This window comes from Cotesia typhae, unplaced genomic scaffold (assembly GCF_013202065.1).
Source record: "Cotesia typhae breed Kobodo isofemale line unplaced genomic scaffold, CoteBio_Ctyphae contig_22, whole genome shotgun sequence".
Taxonomy (NCBI): Eukaryota; Metazoa; Arthropoda; class Insecta; order Hymenoptera; family Braconidae; genus Cotesia; species Cotesia typhae.
This window is the reverse complement of record NW_027423728.1, coordinates 7035564-7050598: the sequence shown is the minus strand read 5'-3', so window position 1 is coordinate 7050598 and position 15035 is coordinate 7035564. Positions and strand designations below refer to the sequence as shown.

Here is a 15035-nt window from a genome sequence, read left to right as displayed (position 1 = left end):
TTTAGGTGAAAAAAAAAATTTTTAATTAAATTTGGCGCTAAAATTAAGGTGAACTGCAGCGCTCCTGACGGCAAAATTATTTGTTGCATGCCATGACCGCTTGAGAACTGGTAATTTCAGCGCTAGTGTTGCGTTGATTTCCGTTAGATTAATTTTCTATCCTTATTTCCCGCGCTTCATTGAAGCATTATATTTTACGGATTAAAAAGTTATTTAACTGAATTAAAAAATTGATTTTAGCATTAATAGAGAGAATAATTACTATTGATTAATATTATAAAAAAATAAAGAGATAAAAAGTTGATATTAATAAATAAAAAATAATAAAATAAAAAGAATATCTCTCTCTTTTAATAATGATCTTAAAGATGACCGGGAAGTTCCTAGGTGGTGGCATCTACCTCCGACCGTGACTTTAGTAATTTAATTTCTAGTTACTCTTTCTCTCCGTTTCAGTAGATGCTTGTGACATTTTTTTCGGTTGCCTGCAAGATGTTTACTCGGTTTAACAGTGAAAAATTAACCATGGCGCCCGGAAAAATTGGATATAAAAGCGCAATGGTATCACTACCAAAATCAATCTAATCACAGAGGTACGTTGTGCGACTAACAAATAACGAGTGATTTAGACAATAAATATTAAAATTTATGTTGGGATGTATGTGTGTGTGTGTGTTGCCTTGAACTCTCGCGGCTCGTGAGCGCCCAGACAGGGTACCAAGTGTTGATGTGTTTGTGTATACGTATATTCACACACATAAATATCCCGATGTGTGTGTTTATAGCCTACAAACCCTGACATAGCAATGGCGTTTACTGTTGTCGCATTATCTAACATTAATGTTGATATTTAACCAAAAAATTAATAAGTAAGGCATTTAATTATTATTTTTATTAAAATTTATTAATATTTATTTTTGTGAAACTGAATAAGCGCGGGTGGATTTACTTTTTTTTTCACCCGGGAGTCGACGCCCTCGGTTTCCGTCAGTACAAGTTCTGAGAGTGCCCACGTCGGTGGTTTATTCTTGTGTTGGGGTATACATACATGTGTGCGTGTGTAAAACGCTGAGTACAAGAGTGTATTACTCGTGTGAGCCTCTTCTGCCCCCGAGTAAGTCGAAACGGAACGAGCGGCACGCCATCCTGCCCGCGACTTCACCAAGTCTACTCATTTTATTCTCGATCTAATTTATATCCTAGATTATATTATATATTTTATAAAATTGTAAATATTTCATTATTTATTATTTTTATCATTGTTATTGTTTAAAGTATTAATTAAATGTCGCCGGTTATTGTTTTTGAGTTGGAGTTTTTTTTTTTTTTTTTTTTTTTTTTTTTTTTGGGCTGTAATTTTTGCTTCTCGTTTCCTGAAGATTGTACTTGTTGATGGCGGAAAAATCGTGACTGTTGGATATTTTTTTGTCATGCAATTCTACTGAGGGGATGTTTAAAACAATTAAATTAAATATCTTTGTTATACACAAGTGTATGTATCTACATATATAAATCTATATGTGTACTATTATTATTATATATAAGTATGCGTGTATTTTTTAATATTTAATTGTCTTTTTAAACAAAAACACTAAACATAAAGTGTTTTTTACTGAAAATTTGTGATGTGTAAAATTATTTTGAAGTGTTAAAATATAATTTACTAACCTGCTTCGAGTTTACCAACAAAATCTCAACCTCAAAAATAAAAATAAATTTTTTTCTATTGGCGTTTAAATTAATATTGTATATTTTTGGTGATTAGAAATAGCTAAGAGTCCACATACGGACCATGGATGATGAGGAACGTCTTGAAGGTGAGGAGGAAATGGAACTCGATGATGCATCTGATGGTGATGATGATGACGAGGAGACATCGGGAATTTCTGTATCACCAGCAAACATGAACATGGATCCATTTATTGGAGCATCATCCACTCCAGGAAATGGTAATTATAATTTTATTATTTTTTTATTACTTTATTTTTTACTTTTTATAAAAAATAAATAATCAAATTTAATTAACAGGATTAATGATTTCAGTTACTCCTGATGAAGCCTTTCATAACCCACTGCGTTATCAAAAGTTTCCATTTCCTGGCGGGAAACCTCTGACAAACATCAGGAGAGGTCCTGGTAGACCGAGAAAAGAAAGACCTCTTGGGTCCATGCGTGGTGGGGGTTCTCGTCGACATTTTAGTAGAGGTTCAACTAGAGGCAAAGGGTCAGTGATTAATAATATTTTTTTTTTTTAATTGCTACTTTGAAATAAAAATTAAAAAAAAAAAATAGTAACTTAATTATTTTTATTAAATTAATATTTTTCATGTTATTTAAATTGGAAAAATATTTTTAAACATTAAATATAAATTGAAAAAAAAAAATAATTAAATATTTATTTATAGGTTGGGTTATTCCAGGGGAACACTTCGTAGAACAAAAAGTAAAGATGATGACACTCATTCAGAGTCACAGAGTCCATTGCGACTTACCGATGATTCTGGTATGGATGGTGAGTCTTCAGGAGTCGGAATGATGCCGGCACCTGAAGAGCCTCCGTATTTCCCAGAGCAATGGTAAATAAATTAAAAAAAAAAAAAAATAAATAAATAAATTAATCAAAAAAATTTATTTTAATTTTCAGGCCGAGGAAAGTATGTGCATTTTGCAATTTAGGGGAAAGAAGTCAACTAGGACAGGGCGAATTGGTTCGAATGTCTTGTCCTGAAGATTTCACCCCAGAGAATGCGGTTAACCACGTTGAAACAGCAGACCTTATGGACGTGTCTTCCACCGGTGATAAAAGCCCTCGCGGGTTAATGGGAGGCGGCGCAGTGACTTGTCGTCGTCAAAAGAGCCTAGCTAAATGCAGAAATCCTAGTCTTACTAATTTTACAGAACCAGTTGAGGAGCTATCAATAGTCGGTTACTCAGACAAGCCCGAGTTAACAGCACTGTTTGAGTCAACAGGTTACTATTATGTTCACACCTTTTGCGCAATGTGGTCAATTCAAAATCGAGAGTTGATAACGGAGCGTATAAGCCCGATATTAGTACAATCATCATTACGTCGATGCGCTTATTGCGCTCATTATGGAGCAAGTATTCCATGCCGAGTACAAACGTGCAATCGTACATTTCACTTGCCCTGTGCTGCAGCCTCGGGCTGCTTTCAAGATATGAAAATCTTCAAGCTATTCTGTAACCAACATCTTGGGCAAGTGTCTATTTTACTAGAAAACAGCGACGCGATTTGTGTTTCGTGTTATAAAATGGAGGATATCGCTAGCTTGGTTATGTGTTCAGTTTGTGGCTCTCATTATCACGGTCATTGTTTAGGAATCACGATAAACCCTAATGTAAGAGCTGGCTGGCAGTGCACTGTATGCCGTGTGTGTCAAGTGTGTCGTCAGTCAGAAACAGAGATGTCTAAATTTATGGGATGTGAGCATTGCCATAAGGCGTATCATCCTGGCTGTTTACGTCCTGTTGTTACTTCTGTGCCTCGATGTGGTTGGAAATGCAAGTGTTGTCGTGTGTGTACTGATTGTGGTTCTCGTACACCTGGTGCTGGTTTGTCCTCACGTTGGCACAGCCATTACACTGTTTGCGATTCATGTTATCAGCAACGTAATAAAGGTTATTCATGCCCGCTTTGCAATAAAGCGTATCGTGCTGCTGGTTATAGAGAAATGGTACAGTGTACTGTTTGCAAAAGATTCGTCCACAGCGGTTGTGACGGCGAGGCTGACCCAGTGACTTATCAACATCGCAAGGACACTAAACCAGACTACGAGTACGTTTGTTTGGCCTGCAAGGGTATGGCGATAGTCAAACGAAAAGATTATGATGACTATACAGGAGATTCAAGCTTGACCGCTTCTCAAGAAAGTTTGTATGGAGATGGTGATTCATCAGAATTTGATTATCAGGGTGGTGACGAGGCTCATATTTCAATCGGCCTTGGAAAGGGAAAACCATTTTGTGCGTCAAAGGTGGCTAAAAAACGATTGAGTTTGCAAGGTGTCATTGGCCGGCCCAAAGGTGTCGGAAAGTTTGGCTATCAAAAGCGACAAAAAATGAATGAATTTGGTCGAAAACGCGGCCCTAAAGCCAAAATGCGAGGGATATTTGGAGCACCGGGAGTCGGTCTTCAACGTCCAATTTCAGACTCTTACAACAAAGAAGAAGAACCAGGTGTTGAAAATAGGCTTGTTTTGTGTTCAGCTAAAGATAAATTTGTCTTAACTCAAGATATTTGTGTTATGTGTGGTGCAATTGGTACTGACACTGAGGGATGTTTAATTGCCTGTGCCCAGTGCGGTCAATGTTATCATCCTTACTGTGTTAATGTTAAAGTTACTAAAGTAATATTACAACGTGGGTGGCGTTGTTTAGACTGTACTGTATGTGAAAAATGCGGTCTAAGAGACCGTGAAGATAAACTTATATTATGTGATGATTGTGACATAAGTTATCATACGGATTGTCTGGATCCGCCAATGGAAAATGTGCCTTACGGTACATGGAAATGTAAATCTTGTGCCGTTTGTCAAATATGCGGCTCCGGAGATCCTGGCTTTAATAGTATTTGGCAGAAAAATTTCACCCAATGTGGACCATGCGCGTCCCATTCATCTTGTGCCTCATGCCAGGAAACTTACACCGAGGGAGATTTAATAATACAGTGTGTAGTATGTTCTAGGTGGCTTCACTGTTCCTGCGATCACATAATGACCGAAGCAGATGCTGAAAAGTGTGCTCAAGCCGGTTATCACTGTATTATTTGTCGTCCTCGTGATGAACCACCGCCTCATCAATTGTGCAATCAACCTAAATTACAGCCAAATAAATACCATCCAAGATTATCACCGCCAATAGTTCGCAGTCCAGAGCACTATAAATCACCAATGTGTCATCTGATTGACGGCGTGTATTTATCTGAAACTGGAATGAATCACATTAAATCACTTACTATAGAACATCAACAGACGCGTAAAAAACGGCGAAAAGTACTGCCGGTATTGGACAAAGATGCTGATATTATGGCGACAATCGATTCTGTTGTTGCCGGTAATAGTCTTGACAATTCTTTGGAGGATAATCGAGATTCTAAAATGGAAATGATTGATATAAAAGAGGAACCCGGTGAGATATTAAAAGACGGTATGCCTTGGCCAATGCGTGATCAACCACCACCAGAAGGTTACACTGTATGTACTTCTGAGAATGGTGTACCTATTTTAAAGCGTAAACGTCAGCGTAATTTGCAAAAATTAGGGATCGGGGGTTTTGTACCACGTAATCGCGGGACACGTAAAGATAAAGATGAGGAATGTGAAACAGATAAACAGCTTGCTGGAGACAGCAAACAATCATCATCGATTAATGGTGGTGTTGGTGTTGGTGTTGGTGTTGGTGTTAATATTGGTGTCACTAGTGGCAGTATTGACGGGAAACCGCGTAAAAAAACACTCCGCAAAAAACCAAAGACTAAACTGTCGGAATCGTTTCCTCCTTACATGCAGGAGGCATTTTTCGGCAAAAATCTTATGGATCTCACCAAAGACAAAGACTTGAAGAGCAGCAGTGATTCGGATAGTGAAAAAAATACATCCGGTAATACTGATACTATTCAATTGTCCCAAGATGAGATCAAGGCTATTGAACAAGTTAATAATCAAGCTAATAAATATGATAATAATAGTAATGATAGAAATGATATTAATAATGAGGAACAAAAGTTACCGATAAATAATAATAGTAATAGTAATAATATTACTAATATTAATAATAGTAATAATAATATCATCAATAATAATAATAATAATAATAATAGTAGTAGTAGTAATAGTAGTGGTAGTAATACAGTAGCAACAGCTGCTGCTGCAGGAATTAAACAAAATATAATAAAACGTGAGGACGATGGTACTAGCCGTAGTATTGATGATGATAATGCCAGTGATACCGATGCGTTGGGTGATATACTGCCTATATCGTCTGATTTTGTTGATAATGAATTAGTTAATACGATAATGAATGAGCCAGATGAGGAACTCGTTAAAGCAGGTGTTGCGCTAAATGAACTGGAAGACCCACCAGGTCCTAGTGAATTTAATGATATACTTGGCAGTCCGCATTTTAATTTAGTCGAGTCTATGGTACCAGATGATACCAATTTGCCTAATATGGCAAGCAAAGATGTCGAGGATATGCTAAAAAGTGTATTGACCGATGAATCTCAAGAGTCACAAGAGTCATCAGTCTTTCCACTGCAAAATCAAACAGTTCATACGCCTTCGACACCAACACCACTGGTATCGCTCTCACCACATCCTGGTAAGAATTTATTTTTATTACGTTATTTGTTTATTTTTTATTTCAATAGATTGATGATTTTTTTTTTTTTTTTTTTTTTCGGTTCTTTCTTAGTTATTATCTTTACTTAATTTTATTCATGTTTTACAGGTATGCAAACTGGTTTACCACTTGCAAGACCTCAAGTACCACCTGTATCACTCCCAACTGTTGGACAAACTACCTTAAATTCACCGTTGAGTTTTCCACCACCATCACCTTATCATTCTGAATACAGCAAGTACGTTAAATATATAATATTATTATTAAAAAAAAAAAATATTATGGATTTTATTATTCAGTTAAAGAAAAAGTATTTAACTAATATTTATTATTTACAGTAGCCCTCAATTTAGTCCAGCATTTTCTGAGCCACCAAGCCCATGGGTCAATCCTGAAGAAGAAGGTCCCAGTTGTTCAATAAACACGTCTATCTCTAACAATCAGCGTAATAACAGTCAAAAGCTTGAAAAAGATGAATTACTGGGTCCCAATGCTACAAGCTCAGCTATACTTTATGCAAATCTTAATCATCCAGATTGGAAAATTGAATTTCCAGGTTATTATTTATTTTATTATTTTTACAATAATCTATTGTATTTTACTGTAATAATAATTTGTTTTCAACAGTTTGGAATGAAAGATTGAAACAAATACTGAAAAAATGGCGCTCTTTGCCAAATGAAACAAGACAGCCTTACTTGTCACAAGCTCGTGACAACAGAGCGACTAATCGTATGAGAAAAACGCAACAGGTGAGTCAATTTGTTAACATATGTAAATATTTAGACTCATAAAGGTTCAATAACTCAATTTTTCAATCATTCATTTAATAATTTATTCAATTTCATACATGAATCTCAATTTTTTTTTTTTTTACAAACCTGCGTTTTTAGTTGATAACGTTTAATCATTTTTAGAAGTTTTCTTGTGCTAATCCCTGAGTTGAACTAACAGCTCGAATATAAAATTTATTTTGTTTTTCCATTAATTTTTTTTGTGTTACGTCTAGTATTAGTCGTCATTAGTAACTGGTATTTTAATTAACGTTATAATAAATATACATATATAAAAAACAATTATCATTATAGATGTAATTTAATTAGGATTTAGCTTTCTTATTTAATTATTTATTAACAATAATGTAAATATTTAAATTTACAAATCAAAATTTTTATTTAAATTCAATTTACCAGTTACTAGTAGACGATTTGTGTGTCCCCATTATTGAAATATTTGGACCACTAGACAATTGTTATTTGCCATAAGCATTGAGCCTGTTAGCCTAATCCTCTGTCATCCCTTGAAGTATCTAACTTACCTTGTAACTTTAACAATTATTTTATTTAAAAATATAAAAATAAAGACAGAGATAGTCGATAACAAAGCCATTGATGAATAAATAATAGAAAAAAAAAAAAAAAAAAAAAAAAAAGTTTTCTTAAGAAATTTAAGTTACATTAGTTAAATTAGTTATGTCTAATGTTTAAAAAAAAAAAAAAAAAAAAAAATCTAAAATACAAAAGTGTGTGAACGTGTGGCACCCGTTGAACCGACAGATACCAAGCACGATCCCAGTCACTGCAACAAGCTCACCGACCAACACCAACACCACCAAACCCGTCACCACAACGATGGCTGCTGGGCAAGTGTCTCCAGTAGTACCAATGGGTACTGGTCAGAACCAAATAGGTCTTTTGTCATCTGTAATAAATCATGACAACTCCCAGCAAGACAAGCCATCAGCAGTATCATCATCAGTGTCAGTAGGAGTTATATCAGCCGGAGCTTCCTCAGTTTTGTCAACAAACGTGACGGGTGGAATCATCGTAGCAACGTCGTCAACACCAGCAGCAGTATCAGGATCAAGTTCATCCACTGCTGTAGTAGTTGGTCATCTAGCGGAGGTGTGTGCGGTACAGGGACAGGGCCCGATGTCAAGACAGCTAACATCTACCTCACCCAGTCCATCCCCCACCTCAACCAGCTCTTCCTCATCACCACGGCCCAGCTCTGTCAATTCAATTAATAATTATATTAGCAATTTATCGCACCAAGAGTCCAATAACTCTTCAGCAAAATGTTTACCACAGTCGCCTGCCACCACGGCTACTATTTGCACGACACCGGCTGTCTCTTTCTGCAATACGATCATCACCGAGGGACAACTTTCTTCAGCGAATTTGCACCAGCAACAACTACGCCCGGTGTCTACAGCTCATACTACTACTCCTACTATTAATAGTAGTAATAATAATAATAATAATAATAATAATAACAACAACAATAATAGTAGTAGTAGTAGTGGTAGTAGTAACAACAACAACAACATTACTAATAGCAATAATATTACTACTATTGTTAATAGTCCAAGTGTTGTTGTTTCTCAGTCCCCCAGTGGAACTGCAGGTGCAATCGTGGTGGCTGGCACTGTTCGACAATTATCCTCGGTAGATCATCAGATTAGAGTGCTCACCCCGTCTGAAATAATGCGCACCCTCCCTTCCCTCAGCCAGGAGCACTACGATCCGCCACCCACTGCAATTATTCACACTGTACCTGTACAGACCCCGGTCATGGTGAGCCTACAATGCGCCTATAGTGTCTTGTCTTGTACAATACAAATATATATTTATTTATATATTATTTATTTATATATTTGTATATCAAATCGATTTTTTAGTTTTTTTATACTTAAATACGATTTTTTATATTTGTTTCAATTTAGTATTCAATTTTCAGTATCAAATCTTTTTTGTCAATGTTCTGTAAAGAGAAAAAAATTACAAGCGATTAATTTCATATTTTAAAAAATTTGATTTTTTATTTCAAGTAATAATTTTTAATAAACAATAATTAATTGTAATTATATAAAAAATTTTAATCGCTTGGAAAATATTTTCGCTCTTAGTTTTTCATTAGTAATTTATTTTAAAAACAGAAAAAACAAAAGTATAAAATTTCTTCATTTGGAATGATGGAGTTAAATTGCATCTCACAGGCCCATTCGATATATGTTAGATTTTTTAGTTCTTTTTTTTTTTTTTTTTTGTTTATTTTTATTAAATAGATATTTTTCCCCCGTGAATGACAACGTGTATAAATATTAAAAATGTGGCATGATGATACCCTTTAGCACAACCCACTCCTAAAAATTCCTCACTGTTTCAAAATATCCATTGCCGTTACCCAGTACCTTTTTTTAATTTTTTTTTTTTTATTTTCCAAACAATTACTAATAATTATTTTTGCTTACTGTATTTTCGTTGATTGGGTAAAAGTAGAATTGTATTTAATTGTCAATATGAACGTCGATAGATAACCTACGCTTTGGTTTTATTAATTTTATTCTACTCTATTAGACTATTAGTTGCTTAAAATTACTATCTACGACTTTATATTTGAAAAATCACTTTTTACTCGATAATTAATTACACAATTTTGCACGTATTGTATAATTACAGGCCAAAAAAAAAAAAAAAATAATAATAGTAGACCATTGTTTGTACATAAAAAAATTTGAATGTAAGTGTGTATGTGTTGGGTGTTTCAATTATTTTATAATTTATTATTATTACAACTTATTATCTAATTATGAACGGTGACTGGATACTTTCTGTCGTACAAAATGCACATGAAAAAATAATTTCTAAAACTATTTTATCAAAACGTATGTAGGAATTTATTTAATCAAATGATAAATTAAATAACACAACGTTGTATCTATCATTAGATATTGTTATTTTCTTTTATTTAAACTTGTGAATGCTCAGGTTGTTGGTGTATATATAAATATAATTTTGGCTGATTGTAATCGACGCCTTCATATATTAATCACAGATGTTTATAATAAATCTGTATTATTGTTCCTCAAATCAATAATAGTTATTATTAAAGAGGTGCAATAATTACAGGATAATTTTAAATATTTGGTTTTTAATTTAAATATTTTTAACAGGAGCAAGATCGACTTGCTAATCGAGATCGTACAACTAAAGAGGCCGAACAAGAACGTGCTTGGAAGCAATTGCAACAATATAGACAGCAGCAGCATCAACTTCAACAGCAAGTTATTCATGATCAACGTATAACCGGTATTATTAATATATTATTATATTTAATTTAATTTATAAAAATAATTATTAATTTATTTATTTATTTTCCCAGCAATGGCAAGAGTACAGCGACAAATTAGCGATGATGGAGTTCAACTAAATGCAGACAATAATACAGGATTGACTACGCAATTACAAGTATCAACTGCTCAGGTAATTGTAATTTATATGAAATTATATTTAATATTTATAATTAAACAATTAAATTTTTTTTTTTACAATGAAAAATAATCTTCATCAATTTATACTAATAATAATAATAATAATAATAATAATAATAATAATTTAATTATCTAAAGGACGGAAATCATCTTGGACCAATGGCGTCTCCATCACCGGGATCTCGCGCGACATTTGCCACCCCACCGATGAAAGTTATTCGTGGCAACGCGCCTCAGAGTCCTCATCAAGTGATGCCGAGATTACCAAACCAACAGTGTGTCCCATCAGCGCGTCCAGTTTCGGTAGCAGTACGTCCAGGATTGGCGACAAATTTCCCGCAGCCTCCGTCGCCATTTTCCCCTCAAGCACCACAGTCTCCTCACGACTACCCACAATCTCCAGCGTCAAGTCACGTTGCAGTTTCAGCAGGAGGACCCGAACATTTCCAACGATTTGAGAATCCTGCAGAAGCATTTACTTCAGCAGGCAACCAGACACCTCGTCCGCTTATGCCAGGTACTCCTACTTATGCGACATCGCCTCGCAACGACGTATTTTCCCAGTCTCCAGGCACCCCGCGTGCTCTCTTTAATCCCCCTACTCCCCGCTCATCCACCCACGTGTATGCTCCATCACGTACTCCCGATCCTTATAGCAATCAACCTCCTACACCTTCCCCGGCGCCGAGTTATTCCTCACCACGGCCTGAACTGCGTCAGCAAGAGGTAGTCCTGCCCACCTCAGAAGTTTTCAACCAACAGTCTGAGGTTAATCAGCAGCTGAGGGACTTACTCCAGCGGTCTCAATTTCGTAAAAAAACTGATGGCATGCCTGGAAACACCTGGACTCCAGATACAAATCCAGCTGCTGCTGATGTACAACAACAACAACAACAACAACAACAACAACAACAACAACAACAACAACAACAACAACAACAACAACAACAACAACAACAACAACAACAACAACAACAACAACAACAACAACAACAACAACAACAGCATCAGCAGCAACAGCAGCAGCAACAACAACAACAACAGCAACAATTTGAACCTACTCATGTACAAATTCCTCAGCATGCACAGCCGACTGCTAATAATGTTGAGGGTACTTTTAGACATCCTTTGCCTCCGGGTATTAGGCCGCGAATGCCTATTCAATTAAATGTATTTATAAGAAATACTCCTGGTAAGTTTATCATCATTTATTTTATTTATTTATTTTTATTAATAAAAATTAATTATAAAAATGTATTTATTAAAAACAGATGCTAGATTACAAAGTATAGATCCACGTACAAGAATGCTTCTACAGCGACCACAAGTGCCTGGTGGAATTCCTCAACAACATTTTCAAGCGCCACCTCAGCAGCAGCAACAACAGGTACTTCAACAGCGAATGACAGCTCCTAGAAATCCACAAGAGCAGTATGATATTCTTCAACAGTCTCAACCTTCACAGCAACCCTCACCTCAGCAACAGCAACAACAACAACCAGGACAGCCACGGTTTCCCGATCCCAGTCATGTACACAATCAGCAAAACATGGTACAGCGTGTAATAAGAACTGGACAGGATATAAGCGCTAGTGTAAGAATGATGAACGCTCAAACGATACCAAGACCAGGTTTGATGCAAACGACTGTCAATGACAACACTGGTACGTCGTCTGAGGCTTCGGAAATTCCTGATAACGTCACTGCAGAATTGGAGAAACTCGAACAAGAAGGAGCTCCTATGGTAGAGGTCGAGGGCGTTGGTGCAATATTAGGGGACTTGGCTGATGATGATGATGAGCTTCTTGGTAAACTTTATTTTTTTATATTAATATTTTAAATATATTTTATTATTAATAATAATAATAATAATAATAATAATAATAATAATAATTTTTCAACAGCTGAAATGGGAGCAGATTTTAATATTCTCGAGTATGCAGATCCCGAATTGGGTAATATAACAGGTGGAGAAAAAACAAATATTCTTGATATGGATTTAGAGCAAGTTGAAGTAGAGACTAAGGAAGAAAAACAGAAGAAAGAAAAAGAGGAAGAACAAAAATCTGAAGTTTTAGTAGTAAATGCAACAGCACATTCCGACATTGCTAACGAATCATCTAATTCAGGCGTACCGACACCTGTTGAACCGACGATGGTTTCCAATGTCGCTCCTGCTGCTACAGCAGCTACTATGCCGATTTCTGCGGTATCCCAGCCTCAAGGTTCGATCATCCAGCAACAACAGCAGCAATCCGGAACAATAATAGCGCAAAATCACGCGCAAGCGATGGCTGTTCAACAACAGATGCATCAACAAGTTCAACAAGCCGCTGCTATGGGTCGTCCTATGCCTCCGGGAACACGGTTACTATCTGCCGAAGGTGTCATTGGAGTTGTTACGTCAAGTAATACTGTTACGATAAGTTATCCATCAACTTTTCCCGGACATTCTCAACGAATTCTTCAATCGCATATGCAACGTAATTAATTTTGATTATTTTTATCAATTTTTTTTTTTTAAACATCCAACTAAAATTTTTATTTTATTTTTTAGTTCAACAGCAACAGTCTCAACAGCCACAACAGCAACAACCTCAACAGCAACAACAGCAACAACAACAGCCGCAACAACAATCACCTCAACAGCAGCAACAACAGCAGCCACAACCTCAACAGCAACCACAAAGATTAGGAATGAGAGTTGCTGGAGTTCAAGGCATACCCGGACGAGTTGTTTCCGTGGGACACATGATTGGTCCTCGTATGCCCTTGGCACCTCCACCGCCACCTCCACCGCCGTATCCTGGACCACCGCCTCCTTATCCAGGGCCTGTACAGGTTAGTAATCATTTTAATGAATAAGAAAAAATATTTTGACCCTTGAAATTGATACATTACTTATAAATTTGATTTTATATTATATTATAACTCATGTATCAATTTCATGAAAATTTAATTCGCGATAACACAAAATAGTAAGACAATTTTTCAATTAATTTAATTACATTAAAATAGTTATTATTAATAATAAACTAAAGTTGGTTCATATCCATAATTATAACAGTAATTAATTCACATATTTTTTTTTTTTTTTTTTTTTTTACGGCAAATTGTTTGATTCAATAAAATCTTTAATTGTGAATATATTATTGTTGTAATAAAAATTTTCCGGTGTTGGTATGAGTTTAAAAGAATTTATTAATGAAAAAGCATGTGATATTTTATTTTCTTATTAATTAATTAAATTTATTAAATATCTCATAAATAATATTTTAAAAATAAAATCAGCCAAAAGATTGTATTAGAGCGAATTTTAAATAATAATAATAAGATTGTTAATTTTTTTTAAAATACACTGTTATTATTATTATTGCAAAAGTAATGGCTGGTAAAATATAAAATGGTGTTTTGGCCTGGGTGTGTTGCAATTGCATTGGTGTTGGTGCATGTTTAGATGGGGCTGTGCCCAGGTGGACGGGGTGTTATGCCGCCGCGAGCCCCAGTTCATATTGGGCACCAAGTGCCTGGTGTTGTTCCGGGTCCACCGATGGCCCCAATTGTTCACACGGGTGCAACTCCTCCTTCAATAACGCCGCATCCACATCGAAGACCCTTGCTTCTCCAGGTGAGCAAGTCTTGGGGCACTTAAATTTTAAACAAATCTAATAACCATCGATCATTCCTCTATTTTCATTTATTTTTCTCTATTTATTTATAAAAATAAAATTATATATTATCATTAATTCATGTACTAACATTATAGAATTTATTATAAGTAAAAAAAAAAAGTTTTTATTCTAAACTTAAACATAAAAGCGTTAGATTTTGGCTGCAGCAAAAAAATGTGTGCATGATGTGTTAAATTTTGAAGTTAAATGTGTGTTAAAATTTTAAAAATGAATAAGAAATTTTTTTTTTTCTTAAATAAAAATTAGTTATTTAGGTTTAATTGACTTTAACTGTCAGCAGTCGTGTTCACAGGAGCAACCGTTGTTGTTGGAGGATCTATTGGAGCAGGAAAAGCGGGAGCAAGAAAAACAACAGCAGCAACAGCAACAGCAACAAGCCCAACAGCAAGTTGATAGCACACCAACAACAGGCGCATTGTTGAGTGATAGTGAGTTTGAAAGACTAAGAGCTGATGTTTTGGGATCTTCTGCCCTGGGTTCACCGCCTCAAGGAATTGTTGTTAGTGGCTCAGCAACCAGTGGTCCTATTATCAGACCACCAGGTAAACCGAGACCGCCATCAACGTCTGGTACTCCTTGGCCACAAGCTACTGACTCTGGTAAAATTATACAACCTAGACAACCAATTGCAACTCAAACACCTCCTGAAGGTTTGTTATTTTTATTATTTTATATTAAAAATTATATCAATAAGTAAATATTTACTAGTA

General features: G+C 35.4%; 1 protein-coding gene across 9 annotated transcripts in view; it reads left to right on the top strand.

The window, feature by feature from the left end:
- Nucleotides 1–465: 465 nt before the first annotated feature.
- The window catches only part of LOC141524188 (uncharacterized), a 26962-nt gene continuing 12392 nt past the window's right edge, over nt 466–15035 (top strand). Inside the window, exons 1-17 of one of the 9 annotated variants that reach the window (XM_074237893.1) lie at nt 466–593; nt 1766–1949; nt 2044–2224; nt 2406–2576; nt 2645–6339; nt 6469–6598; nt 6699–6916; nt 6988–7112; nt 7917–8936; nt 10316–10451; nt 10525–10625; nt 10772–11825; nt 11905–12441; nt 12538–13116; nt 13191–13474; nt 14091–14261; nt 14603–14975. In XM_074237893.1, coding sequence (XP_074093994.1) covers nt 1793–1949; nt 2044–2224; nt 2406–2576; nt 2645–6339; nt 6469–6598; nt 6699–6916; nt 6988–7112; nt 7917–8936; nt 10316–10451; nt 10525–10625; nt 10772–11825; nt 11905–12441; nt 12538–13116; nt 13191–13474; nt 14091–14261; nt 14603–14975 — 8932 coding nt within the window. In that variant the 5' untranslated portion in view covers nt 466–593; nt 1766–1792. Of the gene's footprint in view, nt 594–1477; nt 1493–1765; nt 1950–2028; nt 2225–2405; nt 2577–2644; nt 6340–6468; nt 6599–6698; nt 6917–6987; nt 7113–7916; nt 8937–10315; nt 10452–10524; nt 10626–10771; nt 11826–11904; nt 12442–12537; nt 13117–13190; nt 13475–14090; nt 14262–14602; nt 14976–15035 lie in introns of those variants that run through there. The other 8 variants (XM_074237896.1, XM_074237892.1, XM_074237891.1 and 5 more) reach the window with 8 other exon arrangements.